A 23,918-nucleotide genomic window follows, 5' to 3' on the forward strand; every position below is an offset into this window, starting at 1 on the left:
AGAAAAAAGAAAATCTGGAGCATTAAGAAGGAAGGGAGATTGTAGACAGAATAATACCTAAGGGAAATGAATGGAGAGAACCAACAATTCTCTCTCCCCTCTTAAACATTCTAGGGGCCAGATGTTGAACAGAAATACTCGTTGTTAGCAAGCTGTGTTGAAATGTCCTTTTTTGTCTCTCTGCCCATTCTTACTAATCTGTGTTCTTGGTTCTGCTCTGGTTGTCACTTGTGTCCCTATGAAGGCTGTTAACCGAAGACTTCTTTGCTTTCCATAACCACAGCGCTGGAGGATATGAACAAGACACAGAGTACGGCAACACGGCCCACCTAGGGGACTGCCATGGTAAGACTGGATCTTCCTTTCCCTTCTGACAGTTCTTTTTGACCACATTTGCACGTGAACATTATTTTACAATCAGCCTTTTAATGACTCAGGACACATACCACCTAGCATTTAACTTAAACTTCGCAAAAGCTGAGCTGTTTGGTCATGGGGATACGTTAGAGGAGAATCTTACTTTTTTTTTTTTTTTCCTTCACCATTTACAATTTTGTAGAAAATCTAGAGAAAGGTAGTCTGACCAGTAGGTTAACCTTTTAATTTATAGTCTTTTCTTTTGACTTTTTTAGTTAATTGGAATTCATAAATTTTTGCTTTCTTTTGGTTACTTTTTACTGATTACTTGTTCCTTTAATTCTTTTAGAAATTTTGCCTACTTCAACTACACCAGATTACAAAATATTTGGCGGTCCAACATCTGGTTAGTTTTTTTTAATTTTTTTGAATTAACAACCTTTTCTTTCCTTCAGTTCAGCATTTTCAGCCCCCTCTCCCCTCCTTTTGCGCAGTTTGGCAGCCCTTCATGTTTCTGCTTTGACTCATAATCCCACTGATGGTACTGAAAGACTTTTTCTTACTCAGCACTCCACCCCTGTGTAGCATGTTAACGATTCATCATTGACCAAGGCACATCTCGTAAGAAAAACCCAATGGATTCACATAGACTGCATTCCAGCTGCACGCCCGCCCACCCGAGCTTTCTTCTCTCTCACCCCTGTGCATTGTGGATGTTCCCTCTGGCCATCTATACTTAATGGATGGCAGGATTTCATTATTTCCCCCTTCTCTCCTCACCTTTCCTACGACCTAGTAAACAAATACACATTTCCCCAAAATGTGTATTTCTAAATTTTGGACATCTTTTTTTGAATCGTTTGCGGTGATCCCGGGAATCTTTGAATGTTGTGGTCTCAGTGGTGTGTAAAAGGCTCCCGTTGAATGAAGCTGGTATCTGCGTATGAAGGTGTTCCATAGGCTCTCCGTGCCCATCTGTCTGTATCTCTTTTGGGGTCTTCATCTGCGACCATTGCACCGGTCTGGATGGGGGTCTCCAGAATTTTAACCTAAAACCGTATGCTTACATCCCGAGGGAAAATCTACTTTGTGGAAATGAGTAGCATATACACTAAGAGGTTAAGTTACTTGTGGTCCTATTGCTGCTTCTAAAACTCACAGCAGTTTGGTTCCTCAGAAGGGAGAGAAGGATGGCAGATCTTACATATCAGAAGATCCCTATGCAGCTTATAAATGCCATTTCTTTTGCATGAGTTGCTGCTAATTCTTCAGAAGAAATTCCCTGAGCATTTTGAAAGGCACAGGCAAGGATCCTCCCTGCTTCAGTGCTTTATCGTGGACAGTGCGAGGCCTCAAGGCACAGATGCACGGGAGGTCCTCGGTAAAGCTCTATCGGGACAAAAATCAAGTGCTTACAAGGATTTAACCAAGTCTTTCCTGATGAAGTAACCCTGTAGGTTCCTCAGTGAAGGACATACAATGTCCAACAGTCCACGAAAACGCTTTTAAACTATGCACAAAAGGAAACAGAATAATGCCGTCTCACAAAGAGATGGAGTAAGTAGCAGTCAGTCTTTGGGATTTGTATTACCTTTTCCATGAGGGTCATTATTTACCATAGGAGCTTTGGTAGGAGCATTTTGAGTGTCTCTAATTTTGAAATCTGCTTAATTTGTCTTCATGGTTAATTTTTAGTTTTTCTTTTTCCCTTGCAAGAAAGAGTTTTGGTGTAGTCTCTTTGGATGTTTTTTTTTGTTTTGTTTTTTTATGAAATCCTCGAACAGACTTTCTCATAAAATTGACTTAAGCTTTACTTAAAAATGCAACAGAGCAGTCAGAGAAATCTGTCAACACTACCCACGTTAATAAAAATCTGTTTGCCACCACAGACATGGAGGTATCTTCATCATCTGTTACCACAATGGCAAGTATCCCAGAAATTACACCTAAAGTGATTGATACCTGGAGGCCTAAACTGACGAGCTCCCGGAAATTTGTAGTTCAAGATGACCCAAACACTTCTGATTTTACTGATCCTTTATCGGGTATCCCAAAGGGTAAGGCCTCACCAGGGAACTCATCTCTCGCTGAGTGGAAACCTGATTCCTGATACCTTTGAGGAGCTGGTGGCTGTAGGGTTTCCTAGAAGTGGGCTGGAACAGCCCTGCTGTTGCTCATGCCACCTCCCCTGGTTGTGGTCACTCCAGTTTCCTTGCTTGTATTGGAGTGCATTCCTTTACAGATGAAGGAGGTGGAAAGCCGTGAAAGAAAGGGAGGTGATAAGATAGCCACTCAGACAATCTAGTCTGTGTTGGTTTCTGCTGGAAGGTGCTGAGAGCCTGCTCAATGTCAGATAATTACCAGGACCACCCCAACAACATCAAAACACAGAACTCATTAATTGCAAATATCTTGGTATCAGATGTTTTGTCTAAGAGCCTTTCCCAGCCTTCTGTTTAGCTTTGATTCCAAATGTAATATGAAAAGGATATGCAAGGTGCTAGCGAGCTGCTTGAATGTCACAAGCAATAAAACGTAACAGAGCCCTTGTCCATAACTATCGTTTCCAGCCCTTGATAGAAGCAGTTATAAAACAGCTGCCTGTTGAGTTACCTTATTAGACATATTACTCTGGGAAAAAAAAAATCTCCAGGGCTTAGTAGACTGTGGTATCAGGTTTCCAATCAGTTTTTATGCCAGTACATTGTCATTTATGATTTATATGTGTTGCTTTGAGTTTTATATGTTTTCACTGTAAACAATTTTATAATCATTCTTTCTGTTTTGTTTTCTTTAGTAATATCGTTTCTTTCTACTTTCTTTTCTTTGTCTTTCCCAATGCCACTGAATTCCATAATCCCAAACATTGATTAAAAACAACTAATGTTCAAAGGCCTTAGTACTAACCTAAAGCAACAGAACCTTCAAAATTACTGACTTACCTTATCCTGGGATAGCTGTGCTTATAGCATGTAACAGACTTGGATACCTCTTAAACTAACATTTATTTGATTGACTGTTAGATGTCTGTGGTTGCATTAAAAATCCCAATAACTATAAACTAATCCACTCTTCTTCTAGTCTAACTTAAATATTTCTTAAATATCTCAAGACAGTTGGATAATATCGCTTAACTACTACATATTATATTTCTTTAGACTATCTGGATCTCTTTCATAGCAAACAATTCAAGAGTACTTCACTCCAAGATGGAATGAAAAAAATATATCAAAGCAAACAAGAAAGTCCATATTTGTAGTTAACAATCACCAAGCAGGTCATTGTTATGCTTTTAGTTTGTGAGCCAATTATCTGTCTTTATTGTAGTGAAGATAGCATAATTATCTTAGCATAATGTATGTTTATGCCAATCCATACATGTTCCTAATTCCAGCTGTTGCTGATACATGAATTAGGAGAAAAATCATAAGACGGAATATTTCAAAACATTTCTAAATTGGCCATTTAGAAAATATGTGCTTTCTAACTCTAATTTTTAGACCAGAAAACTCTTAAAATTTAGAATGTTACATAATAACTACTTAAGAGAGAAAAGGGAAAAAAGACACATATGGATTGGTGGGAGATCAGAGTTATCCTGGCATTTGCAGCAATCGTATGTCTCTGGGGATCCGATCATGATTAAAGAAAAATATATAGATGGAATCTTAGAGTTTCCCTGACCCTCCAAGCTAAGCATATGGACCATTGTGAATGCAGTATTGGCTCAATGGAAGCCATTTGCCGGCTAATATGGTTTGAAAGAAGCACCCCACTCAGACCCTTTTCCTACGTGTCTGTTGCAGGTGTGCGATGGGAAGTCCAATCGGGAGAGTCCAACCAGATGGTCCACATGAACGTCCTCATCACCTGTGTCTTTGCCGCTTTTGTTTTGGGTGCGTTCATTGCAGGGGTGGCAGTATACTGCTATCGTGACATGTTTGTTCGGAAAAACAGAAAGATTCATAAGGATGCAGAATCTGCCCAGTCGTGCACAGACTCCAGTGGAAGTTTTGCCAAACTGAATGGTCTGTTTGATAGCCCGGTCAAGGAATATCAACAGAATATCGATTCTCCCAAATTATACAGTAACCTGCTGACTAGTCGGAAAGAGCTGCCACCCAATGGAGATACCAAATCCATGGTGATGGACCATCGAGGCCAACCTCCCGAACTGGCTGCTCTCCCCACGCCTGAGTCAACTCCTGTGCTTCACCAGAAGACCCTGCAGGCCATGAAGAGCCACTCAGATAAGGCCCATGGCCATGGGGCTTCAAGGAAAGAAACCTCACAGTTTTTCCCATCTAGTCCACCACCCCATTCCCCATTAAGTCATGGGCATATCCCCAGTGCCATTGTTCTTCCTAATGCTACTCATGACTACAACACGTCTTTCTCAAACTCCAATGCTCACAAAGCTGAAAAGAAGCTTCAAAACATTGACCACCCACTTACAAAGTCATCCAGTAAAAGAGATCACCGGCGTTCTGTGGATTCCAGAAATACCCTCAATGATCTCCTGAAGCATTTAAATGACCCAAACAGCAACCCCAAAGCCATCATGGGAGATATCCAGATGGCCCACCAGACCCTAATGCTGGATCCTGTGGGACCTATGTCTGAGGTCCCGCCCAAGGTCCCTAACCGGGAGGCATCCCTATACTCTCCTCCTTCAACTCTCCCCAGAAATAGCCCAACCAAGCGAGTGGATGTCCCCACCACTCCTGGGGTCCCAATGACTTCTCTGGAAAGACAAAGGGGTTACCACAAAAATTCCTCCCAGAGGCACTCTATATCTGCTATGCCTAAAAACTTAAACTCACCAAATGGTGTTTTGTTATCCAGACAGCCTAGCATGAACCGTGGTGGGTATGTGCCCACCTCCACTGGGGCAAAGGTGGACTATATTCAGGGAGCACCAGTGAGTGTTCATCTGCAGCCTTCCCTCTCCAGACAGAGCAGCTATACCAGTAATGGCACCCTTCCTAGGACGGGACTAAAGAGGACACCGTCCTTAAAACCTGATGTGCCACCAAAGCCTTCATTTGTTCCTCAAACCACATCTGTCAGACCACTGAACAAATACACTTACTAGGCCTCAAGTGTGCTCTTCTCCGTGTGGCTTTATCCTGTCCATGTTGTTGAGAGGATGATGTTGTAAGGGTACCTTCAGACAAGACACTCCCTTGTATTTTAAGAGAACCAAGTGGCCAAAGAAACTCTTTCTCGCTTTGGCAACATCAGAACTTGCCACATGTAGCTACTACAGCAAAGCTTCTGTGTACTTGCCCGAAAACAAAGGAAGGTGCTGGTCATTCCATTTCTTTTGTTTGAAGCTAAAGAGATGCGTAGCTCTCAGGGGCTACCCTACCAGTATAGAGAGCTGATACAGTACTCAGAAGAATCTGTGAGCAAATACTTGAAAATGGGTTCAACTTAGACTACCATTATGTGTGGTCTTCCCATTAAATGTGAACATTTTAATTGTATGCATTCACCTTGCCTCTTGCACAAATGTCAAAAAACAATGGTAATGTCTCAAAGAAACAAACTTGTAGATTACCAAACAATTTGCTAAAAATTCAGTCTTTGACCCAAACTGTAGCATTTTTTTCAAGTGTGGCATTTTTTTCATGCCACCAATGAACTGTGGTGCGTGTGTGTGTGTGCGCGCGCGCATGTGTGCGTGCGTGTGAGTGTGTGTGTTCTGTACCCACTAAGATTTGTTTTGGTGCCCATTGCATCTTTTTGTGCTATGGACTTGTTTACATTGAGCATGACTGAACAAGAGACAATAACTTCTTCCCACAGCAGTCCATTGGGTTCAGCTTTGAGAAAAGAAGTAAAGTCAAGGCTGATTTGACCATCAAAATGATTAACTTGACTTCCATGGTCCCCAATGCCAGAATGTAAGAGTTCTAAGTAATTTTGTGCTGCTATTCATTAAAACTTCTATTACAGTCTTGCCAGCTTAAGGAGATAGAGATGTTAAGAGGTATCCTTGATTTATCCACCAGTATTCAGTAGTAAAATTTACCTGTCCACTGTGAATCCAAGCCTGACTCACTGTATTTAACCTTGGACACACTAATAAGGTTTTATTTTGATGTTGTTTGGTTTCTCCCATGTGGTAAAATTTCTCCTCCTTTAACTCCTCCTACCCCCAAGAGAAAAGAACAAAACAAACCAGAAGACAAAAGAAGGAAATGTGAAAGGAATTATAATTGGGCCTAACAGAGAGAGTCTCTGAAAACTGAACAGTGGTGCAATCATGCTGTCTGTGTTGTGTTATATGAGAATTTTCTTCTAAGTCATGCAGGTAATGACAATATACTGTAAATATTACATGTGAGTTTACCTGAATCTGTGCATTTTGTGCCTTATTCATGAGAATGATAGAAGTACTAAAATATGTCAAGTGTTTTCAGTATAGCACATCATTTACCGAGTGCCAGTTGTAAATGTTTTTCAACCAGCACCTGAAAAGACTTTTAAAAAAATCGTAAAAACAACCTAGAACAATTAATTGTAAAACAATCCACCCAAATAGCAGCATTACATCCTTTGCCATGATAAACATTCCACTCCTGCTTTCCTAAGGATGAAACAGTGATAATGTGAAGTCAAATGAGGTTTCTCGGGTAATGTGACACCTGCGGAAACCATAGAGTCATTTATTCGTAGTTTTGCAGAAGCCACTTACAGTTGATGATGTGTAACCCTGATGACTGTTTCAGTTAAAATGCTGCACACCACACCATGGTTTATTGAACCTAATCTAGAAAGTATCAAGGCAGAGGAACGCTCCTGACTTAGTCAGACAAATAAGTTCAACTGATTTCTTGTGATAACACTGACGATATGTATTACTTGGGGGAGGATGGGTTGCAGAAGACCAGAGCATTTTTATACAGATTGTAGAATACTGATACAGTTATTCTTTTCCTTTGAGAATATTGTTTTATAAAGAACGTGATTCCCTGAGATCTCTGGAAGCTCAAAAACTAGAACTTCTGTTCTTGAAACACTTCAGCTTTGCAACTAAAATATTACAGATTAATAATAAATTAAACCAACCAACGGTAAACACTACTCAGCCCACCGCCAACAAACGTGTTTGAATTCACCTTACCAATATTAATCCCAGCGTGCGGAAAATGGAACAGTAACTCTATGTGAACCCAGATAACATTTTGTAACATTGTGCTGCCTTGTAGTTTGTAATGTGAGTTCTATCAGTATTTATGTTGAAATTTCTAACATAAAATCTAGTCTCTATCCTGTTAATTTAATTTTTAAATGCTTTATCCATTTGTGCAAAGGTAAACACAGATTGTATCTTTTTTAATGGTACGGCATAAAAAGTAACCCTAAAGTGAAGTGGCTCTATACTGTTTTATAGAGTACTTTAACATGTATAGATATCTTGTAAACTTGTATTGTGGATGTGTAAATAATATGTACTTTGGGTTTTTAACACCGCATGTAAAGTCAAAATAAAATATACAAATCATTATATTCTGCCTCTTGATATTGAAGAGGTTTATGGCTTATCATGTTTTAAGAATATTTTACAGTCAGTCAGCACCACTGAGAGTTTCTTTTAAAATGTACCAGAATATTCGTATCTGGAATACTTGCTATTTGGTCATGGTTCCACCACCATTCTCTTCTTGGAAAGCTAATACTGATAGAAGCCTCGAGAAACTGAGAAACGAGTCAGAAAGCCAGATGGACTGTGCCCGCATTAGCGGGCAAGAGCTTCAGGCAGACGTACCTGCAACTCGCCTTGTCCACCCTTCTGGTTCAGCAGGCATTTTTTAGAATGCGTGATTTGTATTCCCACATGAAAACTTTGATGTCATTTTAGTCCAGTTACAGCGGACAAACCAGGTTCCTGTGAACGTTTCTTGCAATTTGGTAAATGGCATTTCACAATTCCACTGTTTTAATTGAGTAGACTATATTGAGATACCTTCCCCAAATATGGAAATGGGAAACAAAATTATGATCCCATTTGGTGCTGCCTTTGGCATGGAGTGAGTTGGTGGCTGCTGTCATTGCATCTTGTGGGTGTTGAGGGGGTCACAACACTTCTGGGGAGGCCATGCGGGTATCCGTAGCAATCTCTGTGCTCTTCCCTTCAGCTTCTGCTCCTGCCCCAAGCCCCTGTGTACCTCCTCCCTGGCCATGTTTTCTCCCAGAACCCCAGCAAGCAGCTCTGCAAAAGTAGGAGCTTTTTGTCTATTCCTGTCTGGGGCCTGGTTCTCCTTCCTGGCGTCATCTAATTAGAATGCTGTATTTCAGTGTTAGTTCAGTGGTGTTCAGGAGTCCTTTTTCATTGCTATCATGGCATACTCTCATCTATGTAGATGTGAGGGATGGTTTGCAAGGATCCTCTCCTGAGAGGAAAAGAAATGTGGGAGGCAGTTTGCCCCTCTTTATAGCTACCACCACTACAACTGGTAGGCAGCGAGGCGATGCCACAGGCCATGGAGCCCGACTTGGGACTCCGAGCCCTGCCCCACCACCCATCAGTGCAGGAAGTCTGAGTCAGCCTGTACCCTTTTGTGTTGCTGGAGAAGAGGGTGGAAGGTTTTCACCCATCCCGCTGACTTGCAGAAGTTGATTTATAACTCTTGGGGATTAACAAATGAAGTAAGGGATCCCTGGGTGGCGCAGCGGTTTAGCGCCTGCCTTTGGCCCAGGCGCGATCCTGGAGACCCAGGATCAAATCCCACATCGAGCTCCCTGCATGGAGCCTGCTTCTCCCTCTGCCTGTGTCTCTGCCCCTCTCTCTCTCTGTGACTATCATGAATAAATAAATAAAATCTTAAAAAAAAATGAAGTAAGACAATAAAATGAACTGTATCTTCAACCTTGTTTTTTCCTGGGCTTCCTAACCATTGATTTCTCTTTCAATTTCATTACCTATTTCTTTTAAATTGGCGTTTCCTATACCTTATGTTCATCGTGCCAGTTTTCCTGGGTTTAGTAATTTTCTTTCCTCTAAAAAAGTGGGGCACCTGGGGTGGCCAGTTGGTTAAGTGTCTTCCTTTGGCTCAGGTCATGATCCCAGGGTCCTGGAATCAAGCCCTCCATCAAGGTCCCTGCTCAGTGGGGAGTCTGCTTCTCACTTTCCCACTGCCCCTCCCCTACTGCTCTCTCGCTCTCTCTCTCTCTCAAAATATAAATAAATAAAGTGCATCTTTCTCTTCTCTCTTTATAGCAGATCTTTCTTGGCTTTTTTTCAATCATCTTTGATAACTTAGTGAATGATACAGACTGGAAGCTGAATTTCATTTTCCTTTTCAGGGGATTTACAGACCCCCAAGACCACATCTGTGAATCCTCAAGATAAATGTTTAGAGGCCATTTGAGAGAAGTGGGGTCAGAGAACTTGGAGCTTTCCATAAGGAAGACATCGTAGAGGCACACTCAAAAAATAAATTAACCAGGACAGACCACCTGTACTCTCGTTCCAGAAGTCTCATTGATTGGCATTTAGGTTACTTTGGGAAATGGCAATTTTGAAGCCTGGAGCACTTTAGATGCCTATGTAGGCTAAGAAGAAAGAGTGTCTCTCATCCAACATAGTGGGCCTTTCATGGCCTAGGTGTTCGCCAGGCACCAAGATGCCTCACTTCCCACCGTCTGAGAGTGGCCATTTTTCTGCCTTCCCCTCCCAGCTCATCTTCTTCATCCGAGCAAACAAAGGAAGTGTCCAAAAAAGCCGTGGCTACACATGCAGGAGCTGGGTTCTAATCCAAACTCCATCACTCAGCAAATAACTTTGTGGCACTATACTTCTCTGGATTTTAGTTTTCTCATTTTTGAAAAGAGATGGCTCAGCATCCGTTTTGTTGACAGTTCTATGGTATCTGTCAACTCTATAATTCCATTCCGTATTTTATGAATGCTATGCTTAAATATTACTCTTTCAATAGCTTAGTTTGTAGGCTTTTTATGGGTGTGTGAGGCCTGTTCCCTGTTAGATGTGAGATATATGTGAGATTAGCAATAAAATAAGGCACAATAAACAATGCACTTTAAGCCATTCAGCTTGGGTCTATATTGGTTGTATACCCTTTTTGCATATATAACATGCAAAATACTTAAATCTCTGCCAATGTTGCATTCTTTATCAAATAGATGAGATACCATAAACAAGAAGGAAATGGACCTATAATAAAATCAATGTTTAATTCACAGAAAAATGGGGGAGGTGAGAGGATGGGGTGGGGGGTGGTCAAATCCGGCATATTCAGACCATGAATCAATTGGAATTCACATATAAAAGAAAATCGAATATTTCTAGACCCTGGCCCATAGTATAATTCTTTTTAAAATTAGGTATTGATTACTGGTTGATAAATCTCCTTGTAACATGCCCTTTGGTTTATCTTAGCCTCTTATGCTAGGTGAAGGAAACAATGAAAACATGGCATTTGTTACATATCACTGTTGCTTAGGACTTTTCTTCATTTGTATGAGATGGACCCACAAGACACTACTGTAAATATGGACTTGAGGCTAGTTAGTATACTAGTGAGAGGAAAGGTTTGTCAGTGTCAAGCAACCCAGCCCAGTGGAAGTTTCTGTGCTGGTGGAGATGTTCTGCATATATGCTATCCAATATGGTATCCATGAGCATCCAATATATGGCTTCTGAGCACCTGGAATATAGCCAATGCCCCTGAGATACTATTTTTGGACAGCACTGGTCCAGAAAGCCACTGCTGTTATTGCCACAGCTATTAGAGGTCAGACTGCTGAAATATAGCAATTCCAAGGAGTATTGGACTCTGGTTAAAAGATAAGACACATTTTGTATATGTATTTTGTATATCTACCCCTGTGCTTCACAGTGAGCTGGGGTCACAGTTGATCACCCAATTACAGATCTAGTTAAAGGATATGGGTTTGCTTTTGTTTTTATTTTCCTTATTTAGAAACTATCATGAGCCCATCCCTTGATACCTGAGAGAGGGTCAGTACTTGGTTTGGGTGGACAGGTTCATCTTAGGTTTTCCTGTGGTTTTGAGGCCTATACAGTTAATACTCAACATGTTTTTTGTTGAAAAGGGATAAGATCTGTCATTCATGTTTTCAAGGTACAGAAATTGAGGTCAACGTGGCTGACAACTATGGAAATGTAGATGACAGCCAATTCACAAATCAGGGCTAATTCATATATTCTCACACTCGTGCCCTGTGCACAAACCAACACCCCCCAGGAAAGGGCTGAAAACAAAGCAAACAAACAAAAAATATCAGCGTTCAATCAGAATGGATGGCCTCTCTCCAATGCTTCATGTATAATGAGGAAAAATAAAAAAGGTAGAATAATTACAGTATCCAGGAATACGTGCCAAACATCCAGTGAAAAATGAAACATTCAGTGAATCAGTCACACACTAGGCCATCGTAACAAACAGGCCAAATCAATTATTTGGAAAAAAATCCATGGATTGAGCCGACACAGTGTAGGTTGAAAACAACCAAAGAGGATGAATGCAGAAATATTAAAAGAAACTAACCTGATATGTCCAAATTTTACCCATCTAAGTTTCTGGGCATCTTGCCAGATCTACATCTGTGGACTGTCAGAGTCTCAGGGGAGAATTCACTTTATTTCTTATTTTGGAATTGCTTCATACTGAGCTGGGGTTACATATTGGGAGTTAAATATGGTTGTAATTTTTTGACTGCTCCTTATGGTTGGGGGAGCTAGAGGAGTGAGACTTTATTTCAAGGAGAATGTTTCCTGAGGATTTGAGCTGCCTGCCCCCCCCCCCATGAGGCACAGAGTAAGCACACAGAAAGTGTTGAAGGACCAAATTTAGTGACTGCTTCAGAGCTTTGTCCTAGGTCAGGCAGCATGGTCTGGAGAGACATTTGCAACTGTTAATGCTAATAAGCATAGTAGAAGCATATACCCCTTCTTAGCACTTGCAAAATCAGGTTTCCAAATAAGAGGATTATAGAATTCTTTAAATATTCTGAAAGAAGGATTCCACAGGTTTGGGGGACAACTTTAGAAACTGTAAAAAGGAAATGGAAGCCTTGGAGTACTTTTGCAAATGTGAAAGTCTCTAGTGTTAGTGAACATTTGGGATTCGAGTTAGGCTCCAAAGTTCAGTAACATATCAGAGTGAAAAATAAGACCATTTGCTGGCCTAGGCAACTGGATGTTTGTTGGTCATCACGTGCCTGCAGCAACTCACAAAATTGAGTCAAAACTTAATATTCAATCTGACTTGATGATGGACTCTTCAGCTAAGGCTGTCTCTTAATAAATCCATCAGATCACCAGGACTTATTCAGAGACTATTTCCAATCACCTTTGCAACCCACATTTCAGAGAAGTGGAAACAGTTTAACTCTTAATGTTTGCTTAATTAACATAAATATTTATTACAAATTTATTTAACGAAAATAGCAAAATACTAAACTGAAGAAAGCAATAGAATTCAAGTCATTTTAAATGCAAATATACACATAGAAAGGACTCTAGAAAAATATACAAAAGTATTGAAAACTGGCTATAATCATTAAAACTAACATATAGTTTTGAAATGTTAGCGATATGTACCCCTTGAACATATTTTGGAAAAGTCTCTAAGTTTGATTATAAAAAAAAAAAAAAACCCTTGGATACAGCCTCTGACTTTACTTAGTCACCTGATGTGGAGAAAAGATGAAGTCCGCGGCCAAAAACAAACTCCCAGAAGGTATAAGTTAGCTACAAGGGAGATGTCTGTGATACTATAGACCTAGATGTCCTTTGGTTTATAAAGGATCTAACCTGTATTTCTGTTTTGGTTAGAGATGCTAGGACTGAACTGATAAAATATGGAACTTAGGAAAATACTGAAAGGCAGAAAAGAGGTTTCCAAGGGACAGAACCATGACTGAGGCAGGTTAGCCAGGGCACCACCAGGAGCTGAGCAGCCTGAGCGCCCAGAGCAGGAAGTCAGAATGGAGAAGCTGAGTCAGCCTCAAAGGGCAAGGACATAGAAACATGTAAAGCCCCATTTGCTCCTTTATCTTCTGTCCCTGGCTTCCAGAACAAAAAGCAAGCAAACTGGTCAATAGAGAGGAGGTAGCTCTGAGGACAATGTGATTGTTAGGGTAATGATAACTTGTGAAAATACAAAATAATTAGTAGAGTAAAATCCTCTCCTCTGACAGCCTGCCTGGTAAGCTTGTCAGGAAAGCCACAACCCCTTCCAAAAGTCCCTGTGTTTCCTCTCCTTGCCCTACCTTTTAAAAGATGAATCTGGGGTCCCTGGCTAGCTCAGTTGGAGGACCATGCAAATCTTGATCTTGGAGTCATGAGTTCGAGCCTTACTTCGAGTATAAAGATTAGTTAAATAAATAAATGTTAGAAAAAATGAACTTTCTTAATTTAACAAGTTCTCCCTTTGAAGAAGGGACTTTGCTCCTTCTGTCTTAGTTGTGTACTACAGAGATTAAAGATGTGTTTGGCTCATCTTAACCAGTGTAGCTGGCCAAAATGGAATTCATTCAGCCTCTAAGTTGCCACATAACTGTATACCATCATATTTTTTCTTTTTTTTAACTGAAGAATAATTAACATACAATGTTATATTAGTTTCAAGTGTACAACATAGTGATTCAACAATTCTATACTTTACTCATTTCTCATCATGGTAAGTGTGCTCTTACTCACCCACCCCCCATACTCCTCATCTACCTCCCCTCTGGCAACCACCAGTTTGTTCTCTGTACTTCAGAGTCTGGTTGTTTCGTTTGCTTTTCACTTTTTTCCTTTGTTCATTTGTTTTGTTTCTTAAGTGATATCATATGGTATTTGTCTTTTCCTGACTGACTTATTTCACTTAGCATAATACTCTCTAGCTCCATCCAGGTTGTTCCAAATGGCAAGATTTCATTCTTTTTCATGGTTGAGGAATATTCCATTGTGTGTGTATATATATATATATATATATTTTTTTTTTTTTACCAATACCAATATTGAAAACAGATGTTTTCAAACGAACAATCTAACCTTATAAAAATGTATGGCATTATTAAATAGTTAATAAAGAAATCCTAAGGTATGATGTGGGTAGACACCTCGAGCTTTAGCTAGCACAATGGATCCCAAGCTCTGACACTTGCTCCAGGAGTGTATACACACACACACACACACACACACACACACTACATCTTCTTTATTCATTTGTCTATTGATACACACTTGGATTTTTCCATATCTCAGCTATTGTAAAGCTGCAGTAAAAATAACTGTGCATATATCTTTTTAAATTAGTGTTTTTGGTTTGTTTTTTGTTGTTGTTGTTGTTGTTGTGTTGTTGTTGTTTGTATCAAGGTGGTAAATACCCAGTAGTAGAATTACTGGATCATATGATAATTCTATTTTTAATTTTTTAAGAAGCCTCCATATTGTCTTCCACAGTGGCTGCACCAGCTTGCATTTCTACCAACAGTGCAGAAAGGCTCCTTTTTCTCCACATCCTTGCCAACACTTATTTTTTTCTTATCTTTTTGAATTTAGCCATTCTGACAGGTGTTAGGTGATATCTCACTGTGGTTTTGATTTGCATTTCCCTGATGATAAGTCATCTTGTATTATCATCTTTTTTCATAGGTTTTTGCACTGTCCTAACTTACATGAAGAGAGTGTCAGTCAGCCAAACAATTCAATTTCTTGTTCTCTGAAAATAATCTTAGGAAACAAAAGGGAGAATGAAGCCACTATAGAGATAATTACCCTTCAGATGTAAAACATTTTTATTAGCCACATAACTGGACTTGACTCTTGATTTTAGATTAGTCACCTACTACCAGGTAATGAAGAGATATCTCTCAGTAAAGAGTATTTTCCCCATCTTCGCATATGAAATCACCCCAGTTGAGTAATTTTAATGTCTAAATCTCCACTACCTAAGATAGGTGACCTGGACACACTGAAGATACATTGTGTACAACTTTTTGAGACCCCTACTCCTCTTGGCCCTGTTCACATTTCATTAGAATCTGGCCAGGCTCCAATCTGACAAAGCCCTCTGCCTGAAGGTGGTCAGGAATCACAGTTTTGCTGTAATCATTTTTGAATGGTTCTATGTCTTTTCCAGTGATCAGGTCTTTTGCTTCTTTTCTTCTCTCCTTAGATACCAATATATTGAGGGAGTTGTTTAGAAGAAACATATAAAAGATCCCAGTTAACTATGTTTGACAGAAATCTATAACATAACTCCTATATAAATTTGTCAAACAACTGTTTGGCTTTGTTCATACCTCACTGAAAAATAACAGAAAACCCATAGCTCCTAAAAATAAACAACAATAAAAACAAAACAGAAATCCTTGGCAGAACAGTTGAACTTTAAAGCTCTCTGTTGGAATAAACATGGAAAGAGAAGGAAGGGAAGGGAAGAAGAAACTCTCTGTTGGAATAAACATGGAAAGAGAAGAAAGGGAATCTGGAAAGAATGAATTCCTCTCCAGCCTGCAACAGGAAACTTCTACCATTTGGGTAGCAAAAGTCATGGGAAAATTGGCATGTTTGAAAATGCAAAACATTATCCCAAAGTCTGACATTTCCGTAGGAGAGAATGCAGCTTCCAGAAGCTTAGGAGGGATAAAATTAATGATAGGAGACCCAGAAAATTTATCTGCATGTAAGTAGCTAGTTAGATAAAGTTAGTTAACGATAGCTAGTTAACCCTAGAGAAATACTTAGAGAACACTTGGCTTCATAACTTTATTGCCCTGACACCCCAAACAACAAAGAAAGAATGAGGCTGAGAGTTCTGTACTCAATCTTATTTGGGTTCTTTGATAAAAGTTGAAGAAACTGGAGAGTTGAATCTCAGGGAAAGTGGGGAAAAGTTAGCACTAATAGGTAACATTTAGAGATTAATTAGCAAGACACATAGGTGGCTGTATGTACCTGACATGAAAGAATTGCCATAATATACTACAAGATCCTGTTTTGTTAAATAAATGACACCCCCCACCTCCATCACATAAGTGTATGCATTTTTTATGCTTAATCTAAGTACTAAGAAAATTATTGAAGGATAAACACTAGGTGTGAACATTTGTTACTGGGGTAAAGAGCAGTGAGTCAAAACTATAACAGCAATAACACAATGTGAGAAGATGACCACAGTAAAGAACATCTGTGATATAATTTCATTCATGTGTGTAGATCTATATATCCAAACATGAGTAAGTATTTTTATGTGAACATAAGGAGGTCTGTGAAAGATTTGACATGATAGTTTACCCAGTAACTATCCACCCACTTTCTCCTGCTTCTAGCTTTCTAGAAGAGCCTGCCACCTCCCACTATAATGGCTGAAAATGCCAAATACATCTTTTCTATTCTTTCTTACTGTAAGGACATAGATATATAACCCAATTGTGGCCTGTAGTACCTCAGTGAAAATATGGGAAGGCTTCAGGGAAGGTTTCCTTCCCTAATAGAAAGAGAGCACATGGGGGGAAAACTTCAGCCCTTTGGATGATGGCATGACATATGGTCCAGGGATCAGCAGCTGCCATCTTGGTAAAATAAAGGCAAACCAAGAGAAAGCGCACATGCTGAAAATGGCAGACCAAAGCGATGGAAAGCCCTCACGTCCTTGATGGCTACATAGAGCTCCTGAACTAGCCAACTTTAAAGCCTCCCGTATCTGGATTTGCTATTAGGGAGAAATTAGTGTTCTTGCTCTCCCATTGCTGATCTAATATTATTTCATCCAGCTGAAAGTCCCCTAAGTGATAGAGTCATTGTGATATTATGATTTATAATAAGAATTATATATGTGGTCATCCAACTCCTGGTCATCCACAGAGCCCTTAAAACATTTGGAATGTCCAGTGATGAAAAAGATAAAGATTTTTTGTTTTGTTTTGTTTGATATACTAATGAGGCAGCATTAAAAAAGCCCTTCGGTATTCTAAGGATGGGGACTGGTGGTCAGTAGAGTCAACCATGATTGAAGAGTTGAATCTTTACATCCTACCACCTCATCCCCATTTCCAGGTAGGGGAGTGGGGCTAGGGGTTGAATTGATTGTCAATGGCTGATTATTTATTTACTCAATTGTGCCTATGTAATGAAGCTTCCTTAAGAAACTATAAGGATGGGGTTCAGAGAGCTTCCAAGTTGGTGAACACATGGAAATACAAGGAGAGTGGCATGCCTGGAGAAGGCACGGAAGTCCACATCCTTTCCCTGTACCTTGTCCTGTGCATCTCCTCCATCTGGCTGTTCCTGAGTTAAATCCTTTTATAATAAACTCATAAACTACTAAGTAAAATGTTTCTCTCTGAGTTCTGTAACCCACTCTAACAAATTAATTATATTAAAGAAGGGTGGTTGTTGGAAACTCCAATCTGTAGCCAGTTAGTCAGAAGCACAGGCAACAACCTGAACTTGTAACTGGCATCTGAAGTGGAGAGACAAGGAACAGTCTTGCAAGACTGAATCCTTAACCTTTGGAATTGATGCTTCTTTCAAGCAGGATGTTGAGAATTGAGCTGAATTGTAGGACACCCTGCCAGTGTCCAGGAATTGTTGGGTATGGGGAAGAAACCCACATATTGGAACTGGTAGTAGAATATTAGTCACCAGTATATTCTTAAGATGGTTATCTCAGTGTGGAGGGGGATGGGAGCTGATGGGTTGGAAATCTTCCTCTCTCTCTCATCTAATTGTGCATATATATTTTCTTCTGTATTAGTGGTTTTCAATTCTAGTTGGATATTAGAATCAATCACCTGGGGAGCTTTTCAAACATACCAATGCCTGGGCTACATCCCAGAACAATTAAATCAATTAAGTCAGCATCTCTGGGGTGGGTCTAGGCACTGGTATTTTTAAAGAGCTCTCTACAAGATTTCCATGTGCAGCCAGAATTGAAATCCCCTAGTTTGTGCTGTGCCTTTCCAGGTGTTGTAAAAAATGTTAGTGCATTTGTCATCCAAGACTATGAAATAAACTGCTTGTATAAATTTTCTATTATTGCATAACACATTAGTACAAAGGTAGAGACTTATTAGCACATGGTTCTGTAGGTCACAGATAATGTGGGAAGGCTGGCCTAGGTTCTCTGCTCAGAGTCTCACAAGGCTGAAATCAAGGTTGTGGCTAAACTGGGCTCTTATGTGGAGGTTCTGGGGAAGAATCTGCTTTCAATTCTTTCAGGTTCTTTGTAGAATTCCATTTCTTTTGGTTGCGTGACTGAGTCCCAGCCCCCTTGTGAGTTGTCAGCTGAGGCTTTGCACTTCCAGAGGCTTCCATATTTCTTTTTTTTTTTTTTAAGATTTTATTTATTTATGCATGAGAGACAGAGAGAAAGAGAGAGAGAGAGAGAGAGACAGGCAGAGGGAGAAGCAGGCTCCACACAGGGATCACACCCCAGGCCGAAGGCAGGTGCTAAACTGCTGAGCCACCCAGGGATCCTGGCTCCCATTTTTCTTGTCTCATGGCCCCTTCTATTTGTGATTCAGCAAGAGTTCAACAACTCCTTCTCATTCTTTGAATGTTATGTTATACCCTTCTCTAACAAGCCAGAGGAAAACTGACTGATTTTAAAGTGCTCATTTCAGCATTTTAAATGATCATGTCAGGGCCATATCACAAGGTCAGTTGACTTGGGGCTTTAATTACATTTGAAAACTCCATTCACAGCAGTACCTACTTTAGTGTTTGATTGAATAACAAGAGAATGGGAATCTTGGCAGGGAGGCATCTTTAGAATTCTATCTACCACAATACCCCCAAATTTACTGGCTGACAACAATAACCATTTATTTCTCACAGTTTTATAGGTTGGCAGTTGGGCTCAGTTAGGATAGCTCACTTCTGCTCCACATGGGGTGATCTGGGCTTACTGGTGTGTTTGCAATCAGTCAGTAGAGCTGACTGTGAGGCCAGCTGGTACTAGATGACCTTGTGCATCTTGGGCCTCTGCTAGGATTACTGGGATGGCTAGACCTCTATTACTACATGGGCTTTCTCGTTTTTCTCTCTATATATAGGCTCTCTCATCTTCAGAGAGGCTAGCCCGAAGTTGCCTCAAGGGGCAGAAGTCCAAGGGAGGGAGAGTGGAAGCTATAAGTTCTCTTTAAGCAGAGGCCTGGAAATCACACAAAATCATGTCTGCCACTTGCTTTTGGTCAAAGCAACTCATAAGGCCAGTCCAGATTCAGAGAATGGGAGAAACAGACTCCACTGCTTTATGAAAGGAGCAGTAAAAATGTATAGCCATATATAATATGTCATAGTGAGTAATCAATATTTATGATAATATGTTAACAAAAAGATGTTCAGTATGGTTTTAGAGGCACAAAAAAGCACAAGTAGAGGGATCTGAGCTATTCTCAGCTCTAGCCCAAAACATTTTAGGTTACTCTGAGAAAATACCAAGTGACTGACCAAAACTATGTTAAGGTGTGACCATCAGGGTCAAGCTCCTCAGATGATGGAAACCAACGAAACAATCTGCTCATACAAATCTAACCTTTCAAATCTTAGACTGACTATATCATGCAACCTGATGTCCAGCACCTTAAAAGTCCACAGGAATCAAAGAATTCTCTTTCTCAGAGTGATGTTAAAATGTCGAAGAGGAGTATTTCTCTCCCTCAGTTTGAGAATAGTCTTGATTACCATTAAGAATCTAGGAGTCCCTTGTGACCTTATACTTTACTGAAATGATAAATAATTGCATACATTTAGTTTACACTAGTTTCACAAGGATGTGTTGTCTTCTAAAACTATACAACACTCTTTGACCACATAAAGTGAATAAAGTATATTTATTTCCATTAATAGGAAGGTGGGTAAAGTGTATTTCTTTCCATTAATAGGCAATAGATTTAAGGCAGCCACATCTGTGTTGAGACTAAAAAGTTCTTTGTTCACTGAAGTTTCCATTGTCACTCTTTGAAATCAACAATAACTTAGAAGTTGCACCACAGCAATTTGTCTTTTACATAACCATCAGAATGATCTTTGTAAATAGGCTTGGTCACTACATTATTCCCTGGTTGCTTCAAAGTCTTCAGTCATTCCCTATAGCAAAAAGATTAAGTAATAAAGCTCAACCTCCTTAGTCTTATATATAAGGCCTTTGTCAAAATGGCCTCAGGATGGGACCTTATTATCTCCCATCATTTCCCTAAATCATGCCTAGAAACCAGGATTGTTCATTCATTAATTTAGTTATTCACTCATTCAAACAAGTATGCACTGAGGACCTATTATGAAGCATAGATAGTCTTCTAGTTCCTAGAGATTCAAACATGAACAAAGTATTGTTTCTCTTCCCAGTCTGGGCAAGGCTCACTGGAGGCAAGAAGAAACATAATAAATGGCAATTAAAGTGGACACAGTGGGGTAATTATGGTGGCTCCTCAACCTGGGTACCCTTTTGCAAACATTCATTCATTCAATGTACATTCAATGAGCATTGTGAAAGCACCTAGAGAAACCAGTGGAAAGGCACTGAGCTTTTAGCTTTTCACTTTAACTAGGCCTTCATGGTGAATGAAGAAACAAACCAAAAAGAAGAGAAAGAAGGAGGAAAAGGAGGAGGAGGAAAAAGGATATAAAGGTAGGTACAGTTTATCCATTTTTCCTTAAGTGCTCTCTTGTGAGAGGAAGAGCCTCAAGTCTAGGTGGTTCTAGAGCATGTTAGAAAGTGCTACTGTCCTGTGACCAAGGAATCTCAGGAGCTAAATTGTTTCTAGCCAACAGATTAGAGGAATTGCCAGAGAAGAGGCGGCTGTGTTTGCCCTGGACCTTAAAGCAGAGACAAGGATTCACACATGTAGCAGTGAAGAGTGGTGGGAAAACCCTACACATGCAGAAAATGGAAAATTGAGTTTGGCTAGAGCCTCTGGCACAAGAAGGGGATTTGGGTTTATCATTTCTATGAATTCGCCCAATCTTCACTCCCTTACCCTTCTCCTTTCCTCTTTCAACCTAGAGCTTCTCCCTCTGTTTTTCATAGACTTTCTCATTTTTTTTATTCCGTTTTTGGTCTCTTTTATGAGAGGAGGCTCTAGGTGGAAGGGTGAATGGAAGTGTTGTGGGGCTCCATGGAGGGTCGCACAGCATGCTGTGCCTAGATTTCCCAAACTCTAGCTCAGTCGTAGTCTGGAACTTGACAGGGTGGCCAATGATGGGGGAAAGAAACAAAATTACTGGGGGAACAAAGGTTATTTATTTGTCTCTTTAACCCAATTCCCCTGCTTTTCTCCCCATTTTCCAAGAACTAGAAGCAGAAAACATGAGGAAATAGAAGGGAGATAGATTTTAGAGAATGTGAGCTTGTCTTGTGTCCTCAGATCAATTTTAGACTTAAAAAAATTTTGACAGTTTTTAAGTTTTGTTGCATAAGCCAGTTTCTCTGCATAGAACTTGACCTGCCTACTGTATATCTACATGAAATTTTGTTCTGGGCTTTTTCTGTTAAGGATAGACAGGATTAAGTAAAACTCTCATTTCTCCATCCTGTTTTTAGAGGCCCTTAGTTAGGTTCTGACAGGATGCCTGGAGGCCAGCAGGGAGGAAGTCATGGCCAGCTATCAGGAAAGTCAAAGGCCTGTCCTGGCAGCGCTCCAAAATAAAGTCAAAAGAAGCCAGATCAAACTGCGCATAAACCAAGATGGCTGACAAAGAAGGCCGGAAACCCCTGACCAAATAAGGAAGAAAAAGCACAAAAATCTTGCTTCCACGAAATCCCCACCTCAAGTAATGAATATTCCACCCCTTGTTAACAACTGTCAATGAAAGACAGAAACCCAACCCCCCCCCCATGCAGCTCTGTCTCTCTCCAGCTTGCCTGTTCTCACAAGAGTGTACTTTTGTTTTAATAAACTTTCCTGCCTGTACTGCTCATCCACTGTGTTGTGTCTGTCCTTGAATTCTTTCTCACGATGAAACCAAGTACCTTCGGGGACACATTTCCCACAGGCTAGGTCTCAGAGCTTGGGGTCTCCCCAGTCCACTGCACAACACTGTGTTCACTGCTCCCCACTGCAAATTTCCCATGGACATCATTTTAAGGACATTCCTGGGAGCTTCCCTAAAACTATAGGCTCTAGTTCTCCAGGCTGTAAATCCTAAGCCAGGGAACACGTACATTGTGTGGCACATAAATGGAACTCAAAATGATTCGGTTGGCTGCCTGGAGGAACTCGGGCTTTCTCAAGAGGATAAATAACTTGCTCCTATCATGTTTCTTTTCTTTCCATAGAAAAGAAGTTATTGCTCTATTAGAAGTCTCTGTTTTGATACTGTTAACTGGGTAGATATCAGGACCTTTGCTCCTTAAAAATTCTTTAGTGAATTCCAAAGGAGCCCTAAAGCCCCTGGAATTGGCATGAGCCAGCATGGATGTCTGCAGAAAAACATCACAGCTTAGAATGAGAAGAATGTTGCACAGATGACAATGAGGGACAGAGATGGGTCTGTGTGACTCCTTTCTGGCTATTCCTAATTGGGGCAAGGCCCCCAGGCACTGATGAGAGGAACCGATGATTACAAATAGAAACCACACCCATGTAAGTAATGAGGTGATGGCTCAGTAAACCCAGATAATTTATACAAAGCATTGATTTTATTCTTGTCAGGTAGGTCTTTTTGCATCTAAGATTGTTGTAAATTCCATAGACAAACTGTGCACCAGAAATCCTTGCCATCACAGAGGTGTTACCTGACCATGTCATCGTTTCTGGAGAAGAAAATCCATACAGCATATGTCCTGGAGCTAGACCATGGCATCTGCCCGTCTCGTGACTGTGAGGACAGGACCTGAGAAGAGCACATCCAGTGAGGCTAACTTAACTTTCAGTGAGTCTCTGGGCTTAACACACCTACGTCAATAGCTCCCAGGCTCTGGGTTCTCCAGAGGTGGTTGTACATATGTGGGGCAGCTATACTAAATCTGCAGAAAAATTGTGAATCATCAGTGATCTGCAGGTCTGAATTAAGCTCACTTTTGACCAATAAAGTTTACATTTCTTTAAGAAAATAAACACAGTGGTATGTTTTGGGGTGTCCTCATATACATTCTATCTCTCTTTTTAAGAGATTTTGTTGGGCAGCCCAGGTGGCTCAGCGGTTTAGCGCCGCCTTCAGCCCAGGGTGGGATCCTGGAGACCCAGGATTAAGTCCCATGTCAGGCTCCCTGCATGGAGCCCGCTTCTACCTCTGCCTGTGCCTCTGCCTCTCTTGCTCTCTCTCTCTCTCTCTCTCTCTCATAAATACAAAATCTTAAAAAAGTAAAATAAAATAAAACAGAAAAAAAATTTTGTTGAGACACAGAGAGAGAGGCAGAGACATAGGCAGAGGCAGAAGCAGGCTGCCTGCAGGGAGCCTAATGTGGGACTCGATCCCGGGACCAGGATCATGCCCTGCGCCAAAGACAGACCCTCAACCACTGGAGCCACTCAAATCCACTCAAAATCCAAACAAATTCTTATGTTGAAATGAATGAATTTAACAGTTGCTGATCCAAACAAAAGTTATAAAAAAGGCAGAAGAAAGG

General features: G+C 40.4%; 2 protein-coding genes across 54 annotated transcripts in view; one reads left to right on the forward strand and one right to left on the reverse strand.

Annotated features, from left to right (window-relative positions):
• Window positions 1-7,873, forward strand: part of SEMA6D (semaphorin 6D) — a 171,871-nt gene extending 163,998 nt beyond the window's left edge. For 5 of the 12 annotated variants that reach the window (XM_049104159.1, XM_049104160.1, XM_049104162.1 and 2 more), the window contains 4 exons: window positions 245-345; window positions 707-763; window positions 2,247-2,414; window positions 4,164-7,873. In XM_049104159.1, the coding sequence (XP_048960116.1) occupies window positions 245-345; window positions 707-763; window positions 2,247-2,414; window positions 4,164-5,452 (1,615 nt within the window). In that variant the 3' untranslated portion in view covers window positions 5,453-7,873. The remainder of the gene's footprint in view (window positions 1-244; window positions 346-706; window positions 764-2,246; window positions 2,415-4,163) is intronic. The other 7 variants (XM_049104163.1, XM_049104166.1, XM_049104164.1 and 4 more) reach the window with 7 other exon arrangements.
• A 12,289-nt stretch (window positions 7,874-20,162) lies between these two features.
• The window catches only part of LOC112675976 (uncharacterized), a 48,891-nt gene continuing 45,135 nt past the window's right edge, over window positions 20,163-23,918 (reverse strand). For 20 of the 42 annotated variants that reach the window (XR_004810863.2, XR_007407373.1, XR_004810862.2 and 17 more), the window contains 2 exons: window positions 23,085-23,182; window positions 20,163-20,437 (listed from right to left, as the gene is read on the reverse strand). Coding sequence is in view for 22 of the 42 variants with exons in the window: in XM_025472892.3 (XP_025328677.1) it covers window positions 20,427-20,437; window positions 23,085-23,182 (109 nt within the window). In the remaining 20 variants the exon portion in view is untranslated. Of the gene's footprint in view, window positions 20,438-22,154; window positions 23,183-23,918 lie in introns of those variants that run through there. The other 22 variants (XM_025472885.3, XM_025472886.3, XM_049104317.1 and 19 more) reach the window with 7 other exon arrangements.

This window comes from Canis lupus, chromosome 30 (genome assembly GCF_003254725.2).
Source record: "Canis lupus dingo isolate Sandy chromosome 30, ASM325472v2, whole genome shotgun sequence".
In the NCBI taxonomy this organism is placed as follows: Eukaryota; Metazoa; Chordata; class Mammalia; order Carnivora; family Canidae; genus Canis; species Canis lupus.